General features: G+C 40.7%; 2 protein-coding genes and 1 pseudogene across 3 annotated transcripts; all 3 read left to right on the top strand.

The window, feature by feature from the left end:
* Positions 1 to 1,198: 1,198 nt before the first annotated feature.
* Positions 1,199 to 10,403, top strand: LOC148970996 (uncharacterized). Of its 2 annotated transcripts, XM_089123300.1 has the most exons (2): positions 1,199 to 1,278; positions 9,368 to 10,403. In XM_089123300.1, the coding sequence occupies exons 1-2, from the start codon at positions 1,273 to 1,275 to the stop codon at positions 10,145 to 10,147; spliced, it is 786 nt and encodes a 261-aa protein (XP_088979426.1). In that variant the 5' UTR covers positions 1,199 to 1,272; the 3' UTR covers positions 10,148 to 10,403. The 2 variants fall into 2 exon arrangements, with proteins under 2 accessions (XP_088979426.1, XP_088979428.1); XM_089123302.1 differs by lacking the exon at positions 1,199 to 1,278 and having other exon boundaries at positions 8,837 to 10,403.
* On the top strand, positions 6,516 to 7,878 carry LOC148970997 (uncharacterized; annotated as a pseudogene).
* A 1,240-nt stretch (positions 10,404 to 11,643) lies between the features above and the next one.
* Positions 11,644 to 20,738, top strand: LOC120485306 (uncharacterized). Its single transcript, XM_039680999.2, has 4 exons — positions 11,644 to 11,906; positions 16,871 to 17,119; positions 19,981 to 20,031; positions 20,140 to 20,738. Exons 1-4 carry the CDS (start codon positions 11,828 to 11,830, stop codon positions 20,157 to 20,159), a joined length of 399 nt encoding a protein of 132 aa, XP_039536933.1. The 5' UTR covers positions 11,644 to 11,827; the 3' UTR covers positions 20,160 to 20,738.
* Positions 20,739 to 20,750: the final 12 nt, after the last annotated feature.

The raw sequence follows: 20,750 nt of genomic DNA on the forward strand, positions 1-20,750 counted from the left end.
AGTGAGCAGGATATAGTAATTTATGGTTCTAAACTAAAGCAATTTATACTTCTATAAATAGAAGCTTAAGCTACGTTGTAGGCTGTGTGTAGCACCCGTAGTGTCCACAAGAACTGAAGATTAACAAATTTGGAATTTTTTATCTTCTCATCTTCAACAGATCTAGCATCAATGCCAGGTGAGATCAATATATCAAAGAAATAGCTAACAGAAATGATCAGACAGTGCTACATCCTTAATAAAAATCACGAAATGCTGACTTTGTTAACATTAACAATTTGAGAACAAAGTATAATTTGCAGGATTTTTTTCATGATATGAAAACTTATGAGCGATTGTTAATTTAATCAGTGCAATTTACTGCGATGTCAGATACCAAAACAAAAGTGGATGATTCTTACTCAGATGATATTTTCAGGTGAAAATTATTATGTTGGTCATACTTCCAAAAAGAATAATCTGTGATTCTGATTCGCTATCTGTCGGCACAATCTGCAGGGGTTATCGTGGGGCCCTCCAACAACCAGGGCCCCCCCAGTGAGTGCCCATCCGCTACGCCGCTACACGAGTATTATTAATTCAACTTGGCCTATTTTAAAAAGACTGGAATAAAAACACCAGCGCAAACAAGCAATCCCTTTAGTCAAATTATTTTAAAAATGTTAACCCTGGTGTGAAATATCAGTAAGAGAAAAACACTGTTAATGAGAAGACAAGCATTGGACTGCAGGTTAGTGTGTAAATGGCCTATATTTAGCCTATTCAGAATGCACAGTTGGAAAGTGCAGTAGTCTATGTGCGCTGAACGTTTGTTACCGGAATCTCCCGAGATGTAATAGCCTAAGTAAAGCAGAAGTAGTTGTGCAAAGTCTATTTTAATCAAAACATGTTTTGCATAAATAAAGCAAAAGGAAATTGTAATATTCAAAAGGAAAAGTTTTATGGAAATTGTAATATTCAGTTATTTGTGGTGAGCTTCCAATAAACCATAGACCAAACAGTGTCTGTGTCTTTCTCAAGTTTATTCTTTGAAGAAGGTCATTCGTGCAGATAAATGTATACAGATAAAGGAACCTATTGCCTAGCCCACATTACTGGCCTCACCCTGTTTTCTTGTGTAATTAAATTGAAGATTTATAGCCTACCATATAAGGATACAAAACATATCTCTCATTAAACTGAAAGCAAAAGTCAATGTGTGTTACTACATCATCTTTCTTCTCGGCACAAACAGAAAAGAAATCTACTCTCTTAAGGTCGAGTTTTGATGCAATGGAGGTGGACAAATATATCTTGACTGAGTGTCACGGTTCATGAATCAGCTGTCTCAGGCTGATGTGTCTGTGTGAGTGTAATCGTGTGGGTGTGGTTACTCGTTGTGTTGATTAGTGTCACCAGCTGCCATTCATTTCAGTCCCTATATATACCCAGCATTTTCTCCCTCTTGTTGTCAGATCGTTGTGGTTGTGTTTCGGTGTGTTCCTGTGCTCGTGCCTCGTCTGTGACTCTTCTGGATTTCGTCAGTACTTCGTGTTTCCTGGATTTCATCAGTTCCTCGTGTCTTCTGGATGTTCCACTTCCCTGGGTTTCACTCGAGCACGTCTTCACCTGTCTTCACCACCGGATCGCCATCTCGTCCCTGCTTCACCCACCACCTGAGTGTTGTCCCCGATCTGTGTCTTACATTTGTCATTTCTGACCAACCAATAAACTGAGTTTATTTGCATCTTGCATCCTCCCATCTATTCCTCACAGAACGATCTGACCAAACCATGGATGCAGCAAATTCATCACAGATCAATGACTTCATCGCTCACAGTATCGCAAGGATGGATCAACAGGAGGAGAATATCTCTGGCACAGGTCGTGCGGTGCAAGCACTCGTGAAGCAGGTGTCCGAGCTCACCCAACAGGTACAGCTTTTACGGACTCCCACTGCGCCCCCCACGCCGCCCGTCCTCCCACCACCAGCGCCTGCAGCAGCGGGGAGATCAGAGCCACGCCTACCCACACCTGAGGGATATTCCGGTGAGCCTGAGTTTTGTAGAGCATTTCTCACTAGATGTTCTATGCACTTTGCCTTACAGCCACACACCTTCCAGAGCGAAGAGGCGAAGGTGGCATTTGTGCTAACCCTGCTGTCAGGAAGAGCATCGCTTTGGGGGACGGCGGTGTGGGAGAACAAGGACGACTGCTGCGCCTCGTTCCAGGCACTCTCCGAGGAGATGAAGAGAGTGTTCGACCGTGCAGTGGCGGGTAAGGAGGCGGCCAGATTACTCGCCGAGCTGCGACAAGGAGAAGGCTCGGTGGCGGACTTTTCCATCCGGTTCCGCACCCTGGCCGCAGAGTGCCGTTGGAACGAGGCGGCGCAGTGGGATATGTTCCTGCATGGGTTGGCTGACCGCGTTCAAAGAGAGATCTATGCTATGGATTTACCTGAGACACTGAATGGACTGGTGGAACTTGCGCTGAGAGTGGACGCTCGACTGAATCGTGTAGCCAGACTGACGCGCCCCAGCCGCCCAGTGTTTGGCGCAGAGGACCACCAACCCGGTGGTGCGAGCGCGGTCAGCCCCACAAACGACCACGAACCCATGCAGGTGGGGAGAGCTCGGCTTTCCCGGGAGGAGAGGGAGAGGCGGAGATCCCAAGGACTCTGTCTCTACTGTGGCCGGGCGGGCCACTTCATCCACTCCTGCCCGGTAAAAGAGCAAGCCCGGTAGTAAGTATGAGGCTACTATCGGGTGGGATCTCCGCCGAGAAGACCTCATCAACATCAACCCTCCTCCCGGTAAGACTGAGATGGCGACAATCAACGCACTGCACCAGCGCACTTCTGGATTCGGGAGCGGAGGGTAATTTCATGGACTTCAGACTAGCACATAGACTTCAGATCCCCGTCACACCCCTCTCGCACCCGATTATCGTCAACGCACTCAATGGTCAAGAACTTCCCCGCATCACTCACGTTACTGAAGACATTACTCTCATCACTTCCGGAAATCACACTGAACTCATTTCATTTTTTCTCATGGACTCACCACTTGCACCAGTGGTTTTGGGTCACCCGTGGCTTTCCAGACACAACCCCCGGGTCGACTGGTGCACTAACACTGTTTCCACATGGAGTAACCACTGTCATGAGTCCTGTTTAGTGTCTGCCTGTCCATCTGTGTCTGGTTCTGTGTTTCAGAGTGAGGTAGCGGATTTATCTAACGTGCCCGCGGAGTACCACGACCTGAAGGAGGTGTTCAGTAAGTCTCGTGCTGCTTCTCTTCCTCCGCATCGTTCCTATGACTGTGCGATAGAGCTACTGCCAGGTAAATCTCCGCCTAAAGGCAAACTTTACTCTCTTTCTATTCCCGAGAGGGAGGCCATGGAGAAATATATTTCTGATTCTCTGGCCTCTGGGTTCATCCAGCCTTCCTCTTCTCCTGCGGGGGCGGGGTTCTTTTTCGTTGGGAAGAAGGATGGTTCTCTGCGACCTTGCATTGATTACCGAGGGCTGAACAACATCACGGTAAAGAATTCATACCCTTTGCCGTTGATGTCTTCAGCTTTCGAGAGGTTGCAGGGAGCATCTATTTTCACGAAACTGGACTTACGTAATGCATATCATTTGGTCCGCATCAGGAAGGGGGATGAATGGAAAACCGCTTTTAATACCCCTAGGGGGCACTTTGAATATTTGGTCATGCCTTTCGGTCTGTCCAACTCCCCAGCGGTTTTCCAGGCACTCGTTAATGACGTGTTGAGAGACATGGTAGACCAGTTCATATATGTTTACCTGGATGACATATTGATTTTTTCTTCGTCTCTCCAGGAACACGTGCAACACGTCAGACGAGTGCTCCAGAGACTGTTGGAGAATGGGCTTTTTGTCAAGGCGGAGAAATGTTCGTTTCATGCACAGTCTGTTCCCTTCCTAGGGTACATCATCTCTTCCGAGGGAGTGCGCGTGGATCCTGACAAGGTTAAGGCTGTGGTAGATTGGCCAAGTCCAGATTCCCGTAAGGCCCTACAGCGGTTTCTGGGGTTCGCCAATTTTTACCGACGTTTCATTCGTAACTTCAGCCAACTAGTCGCGCCTCTGACTGCCTTGACTTCCCCCCGAACGACGTTCAGGTGGTCAAACACTGCTGAGGCAGTGTTCACCAACCTCAAAAGTCGCTTTGTTTCGGCTCCCATTCTTGTCACCCCTGATCCCACACGTCAGTTCGTGGTGGAGGTCGATGCGTCAGAGGTGGGAGTAGGAGCAGTACTTTCACAGCGCGCTTCCTCAGACGACAAGTTGCATCCCTGCGCATTTTTTTCTCATCGACTATCGCCTGCCGAACGTAATTATGACATTGGTAATAGAGAGTTGTTGGCAGTTAAGTTAGCGTTGGAGGAATGGCGTCATTGGTTAGAGGGTTCGGGGGTACCCTTTATCGTTTGGACCGACCATAAGAATCTTGAATACATCAGAACTGCTAAAAGACTCAACTCCAGGCAGGCTCGGTGGGCTCTTTTTTTCGGACGCTTTGATTTTGTTCTCTCGTACCGCCCCGGGTCCAAAAACATCAAACCCGACTCTTTATCTCGTATTTTTGATCCATCCGAACGCCCGGTGACTCCCGAGTGTATTTTACCTGAGAAGGTTGTCATCTCCACTCTGGTATGGGAGGTCGAATCGAAGGTCATGACAGCCTTAGATGGGGTAACGCCTCCGCCCGGTTGCCCACCGAGTCGATTGTTTGTTCCGGAGGGGTTACGGTCCGACGTTATTCGGTGGGGTCATTGCTCCAACGTGGCTTGTCATCCAGGAGTGACTCGCACCAGTTTTCTAGTTAAACAACGATTTTGGTGGCCACTGATGGCTCGCGACATTCACGATTTTGTGTTGGCTTGCTCAGTCTGTGCCACTAGTAAGACATCTAACCAACCCCCAGATGGGTTACTTCGACCACTGCCTGTCCCTTCGAGACCCTGGTCCCACATCGCTCTAGATTTTATCACCGCCCTCCCGCCCTCCAATGGCATGACGGTTGTTTTAACCGTAGTGGACCGGTTCTCGAAGGCGGCTCATTTCATCCCCTTGCCCAAATTACCTTCAGCCAAGGAGACAGCGGTTACTGTCATAGATCACGTTTTTCGGTTACATGGCCTCCCGATGGACGTGGTCTCTGACAGGGGTTCCCAATTCATATCCAAATTTTGGCAAGAATTTTGTAAGTTACTGGGGGCCACGGTCAGTCTGTCCTCGGGCTATCATCCCCAGAGTAATGGACAATCTGAGCGAGCCAATCAAGACCTCGAAAGAATGTTGCGATGTTTGGTTGCTAAGAATCCGTCGTCCTGGAGCCAACAACTTTCTATGGTGGAGTACGCCCACAATTCGTTACCAGTGTCATCCACGGGCCTCTCGCCATTTAAGTGTAGTTTAGGTTACCAGCCACCAATTTTTCCGAGTCTGGAATCCGAAGTCGCGGTCCCCTCCGCTCACGCATTCGTCCAGAGGTGCCACCGTACTTGGACTAGAGCCCGTGAGACTCTACTCCAAGCAGGGAGGCGCATGAAGGCCAAGGCCGATCGCCACCGGTCAAAGCCTCCCGTCTACGTCGTGGGTCAAAAAGTGTGGCTTTCTACCAAGAATATTCCTCTCCGCTCCGTGTCTAACAAGCTAGCTCCCAAATTTATTGGCCCGTTTCCTGTCACCAAGATTATTAGTCCGGTGACAGTCCGCCTCAAACTTCCTCCTGCGTACAGGAGAATTCATCCCGCCTTTCATGTCTCTAAAATTAAACCCGTGTTTCGTTCTCACATTAATCCGCCTGCCCCGGTTCCCCCCCCGCCGCGACTCGTAGATGGGGAACCAACATATTCGGTAAATCGTATTCTGGACTCGAGACGGAGGGGACGCGGATTTCAGTACCTGGTGGACTGGGAGGGCTACGGTCCGGAGGAGAGAAGTTGGGTACCTGCTAGAGACATCCTGGATCACTCCCTTATTGATGATTACAATCGACAGGTAAGGGAGTCTGAGAACGCCAGGAGGCGTTCTTAGGAGGAGGGGTACTGTCACGGTTCATGAATCAGCTGTCTCAGGCTGATGTGTCTGTGTGAGTGTAATCGTGTGGGTGTGGTTACTCGTTGTGTTGATTAGTGTCACCAGCTGCCATTCATTTCAGTCCCTATATATACCCAGCATTTTCTCCCTCTTGTTGTCAGATCGTTGTGGTTGTGTTTCGGTGTGTTCCTGTGCTCGTGCCTCGTCTGTGACTCTTCTGGATTTCGTCAGTACTTCGTGTTTCCTGGATTTCATCAGTTCCTCGTGTCTTCTGGATGTTCCACTTCCCTGGGTTTCACTCGAGCACGTCTTCACCTGTCTTCACCACCGGATCGCCATCTCGTCCCTGCTTCACCCACCACCTGAGTGTTGTCCCCGATCTGTGTCTTACATTTGTCATTTCTGACCAACCAATAAACTGAGTTTATTTGCATCTTGCATCCTCCCATCTATTCCTCACACTGAGGCGCTCTCTGCCATTCTGGGAGTCACTGTGAAATTGCAGTCAGATTGTAATGGTTTAGATGGAGCCATTAATTTGCATATTACCAGTCTTACAACTCTTGCCCTACTTGGTTATGAATCGTTCATGTCTGTGGTGGTCCAACCTGTGAGTTATCTAACTTCTTTACTGGCGGGGTTATTTTTTGGTGATCAGAAAAATCAGGAAACCCCGACAAACAAAAGCGCAAGCTGTTCCATCCGGAAGGAGTTATTTGTGATCCCAGATGATTTTTTCGACCCAATGTTTGACTTTGACTTTACGAACATGTCGAAGCCGAACTCTGAATCCTGCATGCGCGGGGACGAGCCGTACCAACGGCCTTACGGTTGGATGCGATTCGCGCTGAAGGTGCGAGACATATACCCGGACGGGAACGCTTGGCTGGGATCAGATGGATGGAGGAGCCGTTCCGCGCCCGGTGAGTGACCAGTGTCCTACCACGGAACCGGCTTACAGGGGGCTGAGGGCATCATACAGTCTCACTATAAGGCGGGAGACCGTCAGGCTTACGGAAGAGGGATTTATTCATCTCCAGACATCAACGTGGCAGATGTCTATGCAACAAGCAAGAAATTCACCTCGCAAAAGAATGGAAAGACGTACAAAGTCATCATGCAGAACAGAGTCAACCCCCAGAAAAGGGACATAATCGAGGGAAATGACTTTTGGTTGGTCCGTGTTCCTGAAGGCACATCTGCTGCGAAAGAGAAAGAGATAGTGTCGTGTTCAATCCGCCCTTATGGCCTTCTGCTTAAAGAAGTGGACGGCAAACAATAGTACAGGCTATTAAAGTTTCAACTTTCAAATCTTCTGACATTGACTTTTGGTTAAAGAGGTGTTCATTACCATACAATTAAATCGTTTATTAATCCAGCAGGGTGTTTTTCAAATCTTCATTGACTTTTGCTTAAAGAGATGTTCAATGATGTTCAGTAGGCCTACCTACCATAAATTAAATAGTTTATTAATCCAGCACTGGTGTTTTCTTAATGTATATTGTCTATTCTAAAGCAGAAGACATTTAAAATACAAAAAGGCCATTAGGCCTAAGCAATGTTCCACTGAAACAGGGCACAACTGGCCAACTTCAGCGTTCTTCTACTTATGCTGCCTTCACGTGCTATCGGAATTATAATAAATGCTATTTTCCTGGTTAAAAAAATGGACATGAAAGCTCTCAAGTAAAAATTGGAATGCAACGAGCTTGTATTCTGTAATCGTAAAGAAGTATTTCCGATAGCATGTAAACGCAGGTTAGTGACATGTTTACTCTACCTTTTTTTGTTCAAAAGTCAAATAAATAAACATATTTTACATTTCTTAATCAATGATGTAGGCTATTCTGAAAAAAGTTCAATAATGATTATGATATCATTCAATAATTAGAAATATTTTAGGCTCTTTTCTCAAAAAGTTTTACAACCATTCGGTGTGTTGGTGTGTCTATGGAAAATATGATATTTTCCACTTGTGAACTGGTATTTACCAGTGTGTTGCGTTCAAGTGCTTGTCGTAATGTGGTAAAAAGATGGAGATCCAGACCTGTTATTTATTTAGCTAAAACTATCGTAAATTGCTACAGCAAGAAAATGATTTATGAAAATTCAAATGGTATATGCTACATAGTTTCTAGATCATGAATAGTACATATTTTTACCATTCACAACTCTTGCGTTGCTCACCGCCATTTTGAAAAAGTTAAAGGTTATCTCACTTCGGCAACTCGTGCATCAAAACATGTTGCCCAGTGGAAAATAACGCATGAGGGGGTGTTCATGTGCATTTTCCATGTCGTCTTACAATAATTATAGCACGTGAATGCATAATAAAATAAATTGTATGTTGTTTTCTGATAAAAAAAATGTATTACCCAAAATATAACGTCATAATGATAAAATTGTCCTTATATTGATGGCAAATGTTGTTTGCAACATTTGCAATACTTGGTGCTATGGTCAAACAAAAGAGATTAAACAGCACGTTGCCCGTTACACAACGCATTGTTTTGTCAAAACATTTTGCATTTTGAGTTTATAGTTCACTAATGTTGTTTTTTTAGAAGCTGTAATCAAGAGGACTGTGTGATCATGGACTATGGACTTTTAATTTGCATTCCCATGCACGCTTCCTGTGCTTTCTTAACCGGTTTACTGATTGTTCCACACCTGCTTCTCATTATGGGCATTAACTCCTGAGCATGTTCCCAAGGTGGTGTTGATTTGTGAACTTTTCATTGTTGTGAGATTCTCCTCATCTCCTCGTGCTTTTCCTGAATAAATGTTGTGTCCATAGCCTGAACTTTTATCTTGCAACTGTGAGTGGTGTTACAGTGTGTAAAATGACCTTTATTGACTCTTTTCATGATTGTTGGATGCAAACCATGAATGGGCCTACTCAAGGCAATTTGGAGCAATTGTTTGTGCAGGCCTAAAGTGCAATAAAGTGCCCAAATCCCCTCTAGTAAAATATCAGCCTGACCAGGTATAGGCCTGCAGGGAATGATGGTTTACCTTTTAGCAAGTTGTCCTTTAATTGCCTGTTGCAAATACTATTTCACCTAATAGTCTTTTTTTCTTTTATGTTATGCTACCACATTCAAAACCTTGATGGTTGCTCCTCTGCTTTTAAAAGCATGGTTTCCAGTCACAGTCCGATGAGCTGATGATTGTAATCAGGTGTGCTAAATAAGCAGGACATACAAATGTATAAAAATCTAGGTCCTCGCTCCCAGTAATAATACTAAAACCCTTCTTTGTTACATGGTGTCTCATAACAGATCAGAGATCTTGATAAGTTCTATTAACGCGATGGAGGTGGACAAATATATCTTGACTGAGGCGCTCTCTACCATTCTGGGAGTTAATGTGAAATTGCATTCAGATTGCAACTATTTAGATGGAGCCAATAAACTGCAGATTGCCAAACTGACATCTCTTGCCCTTCTTAAAAATGGTATGACTTCTCTGACTTCTTCTCTATCGCGGTTGGCTGTTGAAACCCCGAGAAGCAAAAGCTCGAGCTCTTCTCTCCGGAAGGAGTTATTTGTGATTTCAGATGACTTTTTCGATCCGAAGTTTGACTTTGACTTTACGAACAAGTCCGAGCTCAACTTTGAAGCCTGCATGCGCGGGGACGAGCCGTACCGACGGCCCTACGGGTGGATGCGATTCGCGCTGAAGGTGCGAGACAAATACCCGGACGGGAACGATTGGCTGGGATCAGATGGATGGAGGAGCTATTCCGCGCGCGGTGAGTGGCCAGTTTCCTACCACGGAACAGACTTGCAGGGGGCTGAGGGCATCATACAGTCTCAGTATATGTCAGGAGACCGTCAGGCTTACGGAAGAGGGATTTATTCATCTCCAGACATCAACGTGGCAGACGTGTTCGCAAGAACTGAGAGCTTCATTTCGCAAAAGAATGGAAATACTTACAAAGTGATCATGCAGAACAGAATCAACCCCCAGATTAGAGAAAAAAAGACCGAGGACATTTGGTTGGTCCCTATCCCTGAAGGCACATCAGTAGAAGATGAGAAAAAAATAGTGGAGAGTTCAATCCGCCCTTATGGCCTTCTGCTTAAAAAGATGTAGCGTGGGCCTTGTTAAAAATATGTTCACATTGGAATTTCCTTCTCTTTTATTCATGTTTGTGTTGCCTTATTGTGTGTCAGATTTGTTTAGCCTATTGATTTCATAATTGTAAAAGTATAATATGGGGTATCTGTGTTTGTGAAGAGAAAAAATAACTTTATTTTGAATTAACTGATGAAAAAATGTGCATCTATAGGCCTACTGTATTGTATATAGGGATGAAATTCCATATTGTATTAAAACTGCATATAAAATGTTTGTTTTGCACCTTATTTTTGCAGTGAAAGATTAGTTTTTATTCAAATATGTAGCATGCATGCACGTACGTTTAGAAAAGCGTGATCGTTTTTACCTCTTGTAACCAAAGCCACAAAGTGCCTGCACCCCGATCACTTGGGCTTGGCTGTGGTTACAAGAGGTAAAATCTATATAAATTCTGTTTGTTTTCTCACACAAACCACTCGTTTGTCTTAGGGCGTCAATGTGTACTTGCATTCACGAGTCATTGAATCATGTTTAATTTGGACTCCTCTGTGCATGCTCTTTGAGGTGGACCCCATAGACCTCCATTATATGACTGAAAGACACAGACGGTTTGATCTAAAAATATCAAAATTGTAACTACTGCGGAAACAAAGACGCCTACATCTTGAATGCCCTTGAGGTAGCTAAAACATACCAAAAAATAATTTCAAAGTGAACTATCTCTTTAATTACCTCGTTTGGTCCCTGTGTATAGCCCTGTCAGTTCTTGTCTCATTATAAGTGGTTGTTTGGTTTAACTTCATATATTCCTGAAAAAAGAGTCATTTTATGTTTGTTTTAATAATATAACTGCAAGAGATTAGACCCTGCTTTTTTATTGCAACAATTGTGTGACAATGGTATTTTACATTAAAACCCTTTAGGGGTCTTTTGTTACAACTTATGCTGTAGGCTGGATAAAGTGTATTGCATTATTTTAGTGTTGCATTACCATGGTGGTGTGTTGTATTTATGTGCATGAAAACTGTGCAAATTCAATATATTATTTACTTCAGCTTGTACAAAAGATACGTGCATTCATCAACATGTGTCTCTTTACCTTCAGTGGTTATAGGTTTAGAAGTTCATAAAGTTGATAGGGTCTTGTGCACTGACATCATCCATAGTTGTAGATTTAGATATGGAAGGTAGGAGTATTCATTGTATCAAGATGTTGTACAAGTTAGAGTTGGCCAGTGCTACTCCAGAAGTCACCTGTGGATGTCGCCAAAATCATTACACATGGACTAAGTGATGTCACGTTTTAAGTTAAGAGTTCATTTTCGCTCTCATTTAACAGATGGTAACAGATTTAAACCGATATTTTGGTTTTTAGAACACATAAAGTGTCACATAACCAACCATTTCTTAACAAAAATACATGTTTTTTAACAGAGAACTAAGACTAGGAGTTCACTGCTGTTTAAGCATTGAACCGTAACCTGCTACGAGAGAATAAGGGCTGGTTTGCATATGACTGTCATTCCCACACACTCACCCAATGTGTTACCTGGTTAGGGAATGTCTGTCTATATCGAGTGCGCTTTAAATTAGCGCAGTCTTCCTGCACTTGAAGTAGATGCGCGCCGCTGGGAACGACAACACTCAACAAAGTTCTTGGCTTCACTCACTCTTGTCCTGTCAGAGGAAGACACGATGGGATGCACTTCCAGCACTCAGACCACAGCTCAAGACACAACACGACCCAACACCAAACATGATGGGAACACATCAGGTAAGATTATACAGCCCCGAAACTCATATTTGTGCAATATTTTGTCAGATATTGTCGATTTGCAAGGTGTTTCATGATGAGAAGGAAGAATTTCTGGTATTTAGTGTACATTTTGATAATGCTAAAATGTATTGTAGATCATTAAATGAGAGGAAGATTACAATCTTCAATTGTAATGCCACTTCAGAAGTGCTTCTAAGCCACCTTTGCAGTGTAAATTTGGTATTACTTACTTTTCGGACCCTGGGTCAACCTAACTTGAAATTGAACCCTCAACCTTTGTGTAAGGCACCCAAGATCCCTATCCAGAATACTGTCATCAGCCCAACATGCAGTTTAGATCTACTTGACTCCAGAGTCTCTCATAAGAAACTTATGAGAAACTTACAGTATCCATTACATTGGAAGTCCCCATGGAGGAAACTAAGGTTAAACGCCATGCCCAGATCCTAAACTATTAGACTTTAAATGAAAGTTACAAGAAAAATGATGTTTTATGGCTAAGGTGATCATTTCAAATAGCATCTTAATAACTGGCTTTAAAATTATTTACATGAACACTGTGATGTACAGTATACAGTTATTTTATTTTAATTTATTTTAACTACCATGTATTACATTTATATTTAGCATCTGATAGATGTTTTTATTTAAAGTGTTTTTACCTAATCGCAAACTGTTGCATTGAGTATCTAGAGGAACAAAATTTCACACTTCAGTAAATGTGATTATAAATGGTGAAATGCTTAAAATAATTGCTTACGGTTACTCATTAAACTCTTTCCTTTATTACAATTCCTTTTAACAAAATTTTGATGATGATTGCAATCTCGTGAGCATTCATCAACTGATACGTGTTTAAACAGTGATATACAAATAACAACTGCATTTGAATAGAATTTTGAATTGAGTTGTATTGAATTCAATTTGTCAAACAAATTAGGGAAATTTGTATTTTGTTTTGTTGCTGTGTTTGTTTCTTGAACCATCACACTGTTGCAATGGTGATTTCTTGGAATTTGAGGAAAAACATTCTGGTGATCAGAGGAGGTCCTCCACACCTCAGGTGCTCCTTCGGGGGTGGTGATGCATGCCACCCTGCTAATGGTTACATCCTGGATCTGAGAAGGTTTCATGTAAATGTTGTGTACTTTAGATCACAGATGGCTGATGATGTCATAAACCTTTGATAGCTTTAATACATCCATTTTCTTCAGCACCTGTTGTTACATTAGTTTTCATTTATTTAACCAGGATGTCAATGTGTTTATTTCATTTTCATTTAACTATTAACAGTGCAGCTTCAATAACAGACCAGGCTTTTGGAGGGTTACTGTTGAATTTAAAGAAGGCTTATAAAATGTTGTCTTGTACCTTATCGACACTTGATACACAGAAGAGAAGAGAGAAATGACATAACAGATGCGTTTCATATTTCTGTTAATGAAATGTGAACTGTGGAAATTATTTAAATATAGTAAAATGCGTTGAACAGAGCTTAGTATACTGAACTTGTTTGGAAGATGAAAGCATTTTAAATACATTTAAATTGAGGTGTCTATTTTTTTTAAATATTAAAATTGAGATGTGTGATGTGTTGTGGTAACTCATCTGAAAAAAAAATTATAATTCTGTTTGGTGACACATAAGGAATGTATGACGTTTGAATATGGAAATTTTTGGAGTTTTCAATGGAATTTTGTTGTCAGATTCTATGCAGGCCTAGTTGTACTTTATTTAATATGCCTAAACAAAATGTATGTGATCGATAATATGAAGAAAGTAATAGTGAAAAAAAAACACTTCTATTTTTTAAACCACTTATATATTTTTTAAACCATTATTAATATTATTTTAGATTTTTTTAATGAAAAATCAGTGTGATTTTAGTATCATAGATGTACCATTATATTGATATACTATTATAGATATACTATTATGGCTTTTGTTAATATTTTCAATTAGATGTTTTATATTTTAATTTTAAAGTTTTAGGAATTTTGTTAGTGTTTTTTTATAGTTTTTTTTGTCTATAGTTTTTACAAAGTTGTAAGTTTTATTTAGTCTTAGTTATTTGATTACTTCAAATTAAACTAAAATAAAATGACAAAATGTTGGGTATTCTTTGAATTTTAATGATTCCAATTCCAATTCTGCGCATCGATTCCAAATCTTACTGATTCCTAGTTTCCATTCAAATATGGTAAAAAAAAGAATTCAAACATTTAGATATCAAACATATTTATTCTGATGCAACTAAATACCATTAAAAATAAATCAGCAGAAAACTAGACTAACTAATATAAATTTGAAACATTATAAGGACAAGTGTACAGTCAGTAATACAATAAGAACAAAATAAATTCTACTACGTTCAGAAATTAAAATCAAATGTAAAACAACACTGCAGTTTTCTTTTTCTAAATACGATAAAGATTAATCCTTATTAAAGTAACAAAAGTTATTAAGTCATCAAGGGCGTAGGAATGTCTTTGACATTGAGGGGACATATTGGCAACTATGAATCAACATCTATCCCATCACTATAATAGTAACATACAGTTTGGTGATGTGGTACATGATGTGATGTGGCGGTCTGAGCCTTTTGGGGGCCCTAAGCTGAATTGGATTTGAGGCCCCCTCCCACTACACGAAGTCACCTGTGCTTGACGATTATTGACACAAATGGCACGCAATGATGATACATTATAAATGAATACAGTGTTAATACAAAATAAACACTTTTAAAAAAAATAGATGCCTACTTAAATAAAAAAGTTTTAACTTTTACTTTACTCTTTTTCTAACTCTTTGAAACTTCTTAAAACAAACCATCTCAAAATATATAAAAATAAATTATTTGCTAAAATAATGACAAAACTGAGAAATCAGAATCAATGGGAAGGTTTAACCGGGTTTAAGGGTTTAACCTAACTATCACTCTGGGTTTGACTTGCTGGCAAAACTGGATCTCTTCTTTGTCGCGCTTTAAAAATAAAAGTTCCAAATGTACAGTTTTTGTTCCTGTGGTAAGTTAGGTATGAATATTTTGGGGTGGGACACATGCCGCATTTTTCAATATTGAGGGGGGACACGTCCCCCCGGTTCCTACGCTAGTGTCAGTCATGATGAGTGATTTTATTTTTCTTTTGCTGTTTGATTATCAGCAATGGCACAGCTGACAGCAGGCTTATTAGGCTTTATCAACTGTTTATTTTCACTAAAAACATAACCGACTGTGTTTATGAGGATATTTTGACTTAATTGTGTGTATTTGTCCATTGAAGCGCAAGAAGACTCAAGAGAACTCAATTCAGTTTTTGTGCACTATTTGAGATGCAGCTTTCTGTGCGCGCACTCTGTATGTTCCCAGCACAGAAAACTGCGTGAGAACCAATGGGCTATATAAATTCCGCATTTGACGCAAGGATGCTCGTCCATTTCCGGTTGTGGAGATTAAATCGGAGGAAAACGGGATTATGGCAGAGTCTTCAAAATTTATTGTCCTCCAGTCTTTGAAATGAAACGTACATACGTTTAGATGTAATTTTATATATAGTTATATTTATTTAATATAATTTTAAAGAAGCATACACACAACGAGGGGTGTCTGTTTTATCTGTTTTTGTGACTAACGTTTCTTTAGTATAACCATGGAGTATAAAATTAAAAATATAAATTCTCTGTAATGCATTGGACTCTACTATCGGCGGAAGTTATCGAGCATCCCTAATGCTTCACCGGAAATACCACCGTGCATAGAGCCCATTGCCGAATTGTTTTCTTTCGCGTCTTCTTGCGCTTGAATGGTTTAAAACAAGATTAAAATGTACTCACAGGATTCGATAAGCAGAATAGAAATAACAAGTATCTGATTCATGATTCATTCGGGCCATACCCCTTGTTTTCGAGTGTACCCCATGGCCCTTAAAACAGAGTTACAAGGGCCAGGGGGTTGAAATATTCCCCTACGAAATGGAACAGCCCGTCATGAACATGAAACGTCATCAGTCGTCGGCGATGGCTCTGCCGTTACAGAGTTTTTAGGATTTCTCCATGACTTTGAGGAAACATGGTGATTATAACATTCCTTCCTCGAAATTTATGTCTTTTCTGATTCGGAAATGTAATTTACTATACAATTTCTTAATTTAAAGTCCCCGTGAAATCAAAATTGAACCTATTTACTTTGTTAGCGCATATTACTAGTCTTGTGGTGAAGAATTAATCCGTGCAAGTGAATATATATTAAAAAAATGTTTTACCTTAGTAATCTTTAATCAAAATCTGAAAAGTTACTTCCGGTCTGGAACGGTTTCTTTTTCTGATGACGTAGGTTTCACAACTTGGGTGGGGAAACGCTTAACCACTCCCCTCAAGCCGTTAGTTTGCTATGAGCGAGAGATGGAGAGGAGGAGCGCTAGAGTAAAACCCTGCCCTCTGTTCAATATTCCGTTTCACTTGGAAATACGTCACAGCACTGGAGAAAAATCGTTTGCAACTTCCGGTTCACGGGGACTTTAAATGACTATAGTATTATTATAAGCGTAAATAAAGTGCATGGCATCTGGCGCTTAATTTAAAATGTTAACCGTTAGCGAAGCCATCTCGCCGGTGATTTGCGATGCATTCTGTGAACTTTCTCGTAGCCCTCCGTTTGGAGTGTGCCTCTGAAAAATCTCCGTTTTGAGGGCCTAACCCTTCGCCCTACCCCTCGTTTTCAACAAGAATCTGGACAAAACGGAGGGGTAGGGCCAAGGGGTGAATTGGGATTGAGCCTAAGTATCCGATTCCAGCGTTTCGATTCCCAAACCTAACTTAGCTACTCGGCAACTAACGTTAGATGAATTAAAACAAGTTAAGGTCTTTCATTTAATTCTTTGTGTTAATGTTTATTTTATTTCAAGTAGTCATGTTTTATTATTCTTATAAACTTGGTTAAAATATTTGTCTTGATCTCTAAGGGACAAGTAATGAAAATGGTGGTCCTGCAGCAGACTGTGAGACCATTCCAGACCAAACCCAGGCCGAGGAGTCTCCACAGACATCCAGTGCTGCTCCTGTTCACTCAGAGGAAATACAGAGCTCTACAGCTGCAGTAGCTCACAGTGAACCAGAAGCAGCTGCTGCTGAGGCCATCATGTCTGAACCTGCTGAATCCAACCCCTCCATGACAGCTGAAAATACTGAAGAACCAGCACCAGCACCAAGTGGTACGTTCCAAAATTTTAGGCAAGACTAAAGTCACTTTTCTGTCATTTTCAGTGAGTGAAGTGTCATAAAAAACGGGTCCTTAAACGAATTCTTCTCAAGATCAAGATACATTATACCTTGTGTTCTGTGCTTGTGTATGCAAATGGTTTAGCTAGTTACCAGGGACGTATCTCTTGATGCAAAACACCTTGCACATTCTCTTTTGGCAATGAAGACTTCCTGAAATAACTTTTACATTCATTAACTTAACACTTCAAGTTAAAGGTGATAGTAGTGGTTTAAATTGGTAATAATGTGTTTGTTTAACTCTAGTTACCTGACAAGTGTCCTACTAACTGTTCCATGACCAAGGAGTATAACAGTGCCCTGCTTAGTTTCACTTTGGTTACCGAACTGAGGGTTTCTATCATACAAATATTCTTCCATCTGCTTGACTAACAAAGGATAGGAGAACTAAACCTTGAGAAGGAAACGATAGGATCTTGGCAACTAAAGCCAGGTTTCATTTAGACCGACAAGATTCATTTTGTGATTGTGAATATGCAATAAATCAGTGGGTTTTAAACTTTTTTTATGAGCAACCTTTTTTCTTTTTTAAATTGACACGACCCATACAGTAGCATATATACAACCATTTACATGCACAAATTAAGTTAAGCCTTACAAATGGCTGTCTGAAAACTGATAAATTCTGCCTTCAAAGGTCAGAAGGCATCAAGGCACGTCTGAATGCAGTGTTAGTTTCACTTTCTGTCTCCTGAGATACCTTAATTTGATCTATTTTTGAAGGCAGCATCTATCCTTTGCTGCCTTTGATATCCCCCAATCCTGTGCTTTCCATTCTGCGCGAGAAATTACCATTGTACTCATTAAATATTCACTTAGTATACTCCCTGAGCTTATTCACAGATCCAAAATACTGTTACATTTCAACTACATTTTTACATTACATTTACATTTTTCAACTAGTTACGTTCCAAAACTGACTACGTTTAACTGAATACTCGCCAAGACAGGTATTTTGACATCATTTTGTGTATTTGACCGTTTAAGAGCAGTAAGCCACTCATTTTGGTACTTGCCAGGCCTTACTTTCTTATAAATATACTTTCCTTACTTACTTTTGCTTTGTTGTTTGTTTATTTTGTAATTTAAGTTATTGCTGGTCCCACCTCTGAGTCTTGAACTTTGTTATATACACACTGATACACTCAACTAAAGGATTATTAGGAACACCTGTTCAATTTCTCATTAATGCAATTACCTAATCAACCAATCACATGGCAGTTGCTTCAATGCATTTAGGGGTGTGGTCCTGTTCAAGACAATCTCCTGAACTCCAAACTGAGGCCCCGTTTACACAAAGGGAAAACGCAGATATTTCCCTGCAGATTGGCCTGTCGTTGACATGAAAACCCCGTTTTTATCACTGAAAACGATTATTTCTAAAAACTCCGCCCAAAGTGGAGATTTCTGAGAACGCCGGTTATGTGTTGTCGTGTGAACTGGGAGAAACGGCGTTTTAGGTTCTCTATTGTTGATTCTGAGGATTCTGATTGGCTTGCATGGCTTTATCCTTCTCCTACACTGCCGCCCATAGGTTTGGCATAGTTATGATGGCGTATTTATGCGGGTGTGTGAACGATGTTATTTTTGAAAATGGAGAGGGGGAAAAAAATATTCGTTTTGCTAAATACCCAGCTTTGTGTAAACGTGGCTTGAATGTCAGAATGTGAAAAAAGGGTCATGTTTTTGGTGCAAGACGGGCCGGTCTGGTTATTTCTCAATCTGATCAGTTACTGGGATTTTCACACACAACTATTTCTAGGGTTTACAAAGAATGGTGTGAAAAGGGAAAAGCCTTGTTGATGCTAGAGGTCAGAGGAGAATGGGCCAACTGATTCAAGTTGATAGAAGAGCAACTTTGACTGAAATAACCACTCGTTACAACCAAGGTATGCAGCAAAGCATTTGTGAAGCCACAACATGCACAACTTTGAGGCGGATGGGCTACAACAGCAGAAGACTCCACCGGGTACCACTCATCTCCACTACAAATAGGAAAAAAGAGGCTGCAATTTGCAAGAGCTCACCAAAATTGTACAGTTGAAGACTGGAAAAATGTTGCCCTGTCTGATGAGTCTTGATTTCTGTTGAGACATTCAGATGGTAGAGTCAGAATTTGGCGTAAACAGAATGAGAACATGGATCCACCATGCCTTGTTACCACTGTGCAGGCTGCTGGTGGTGGTGTAATGTTGTGGGGGATGTTTTCTTGGCACACTTTAGGCCACTTAGCGCCAATTGTTTAAATGCCACGGCCTACCTGAGCATGAGCATTACCCACAATATATAATATTTATATTGATTAAAATCACATTTTCCTAAATCATCTTGGCAACCCATTTTTTTTAAGTCTCAGGGGGTTGAAAACCTGTCCAATAAATAATTGAATAAAAATGTATGCATTCTTTTCATCTTTATCCATAGTTATTTTGGTCAAATCCTAATGGTGGTGAGGGCCACAACATGCCTCATTATCTGAATTTCAAATGTGAATGACATTTTATCCACCGATGCAAAATGCAAATATCTTGGCTGCAATGTGGAAAAAGGTTGACATTGACAAATACATAATGACTACCCACAGAACAGAATACATACCAGAATGCAGCAAGAAATAATAAAAAGAGTTTAAAACTTTTAGAAAAAGTCCTGAAAAGAAACAATCGCCAAATGGTCTCGGAAAACAGCTACATTTATAATATAATGTGTAAAACAATTTCGGTTTATTTTATTTATCATGTGAGTTTTACAGCCTAAATCAATAAATTAATTAGATTAATTTATATTTCCACAGAAAACACAACTGAGGACCAGGCAGATTCCTCTCCACCAGAGGAACCACCTGGTAAGTAGGGTAATATACAGTAATTCAACACAGACATAAACATTTAAGTATCTCTTGAGAATAAATGTCTTATCTGATTGATTTCCCATACCACTTCATCTCTTTCAGCCTCTGGTGAAGATAGTTAAGTGTGCAACAATTGACACAGTTACTACAGAATCCAGATTCAACCACAATAAAATAAGGATTTCACATGAATGGTTTAAAAATACAATAGAACATTAGTTTATTTGTTATTATTGCTTGTTCGTTGCCAAGAAATAGACCAACTGGTCTTCAAAGACTCTGTGCCTGTCTTTATATACATAGACTAAGAACACAAAGTAAATAATAATGGCTGACTTAAGTTAGAGATTTCAATTGTTAATATTTCATACTAGTGCCTCTTCTTAGTGGCTTCACCCCAAGATAAAGATGTGAAAAAGCCAAAGAAAATTATGAAAATAAATGTGATATTTATATAATTATAATGCATTCCACTGAACTATTACAGTGACCAGTAAAATCCATGCATGTTATACAGTTACTCTGACAATGGAAAAAAATATTTTAAAAATAGGTCTTTATTTGTTTTATTTATTACATGCAAATTTATTACATGTTTTCCTAAAGATTGAACTGAACTTTGCAAATGGAGGAAATGTAATATGTGGCGGGATAATGACAGATTAGTAGGAGTTTAAAAATAAAGTTTAACTTGAACTGTGTTTTGAATGGTT

This window comes from Pimephales promelas, chromosome 18, assembly GCF_988280905.1.
Source record: "Pimephales promelas chromosome 18, fPimPro1.hap1.1, whole genome shotgun sequence".
NCBI lineage: Eukaryota > Metazoa > Chordata > Actinopteri > Cypriniformes > Leuciscidae > Pimephales > Pimephales promelas.

Coding starts and splice junctions, on each gene's coding strand:
- LOC120485306 (XM_039680999.2), top strand. CDS start 11,828: ATGGGATGCACTTCCAGCACTCAGACCACAGCTCAAGACACAACACGA. Junction 11,907..16,870: donor ACATGATGGGAACACATCAG/GTAAGATTATAC, acceptor TTGATCTCTAAG/GGACAAGTAATGAAAATGGT. Junction 17,120..19,980: donor ACCAGCACCAGCACCAAGTG/GTACGTTCCAAA, acceptor ATATTTCCACAG/AAAACACAACTGAGGACCAG.
- LOC148970996 (XM_089123302.1), top strand. CDS start 9,314: ATGGTGTCTCATAACAGATCAGAGATCTTGATAAGTTCTATTAACGCG.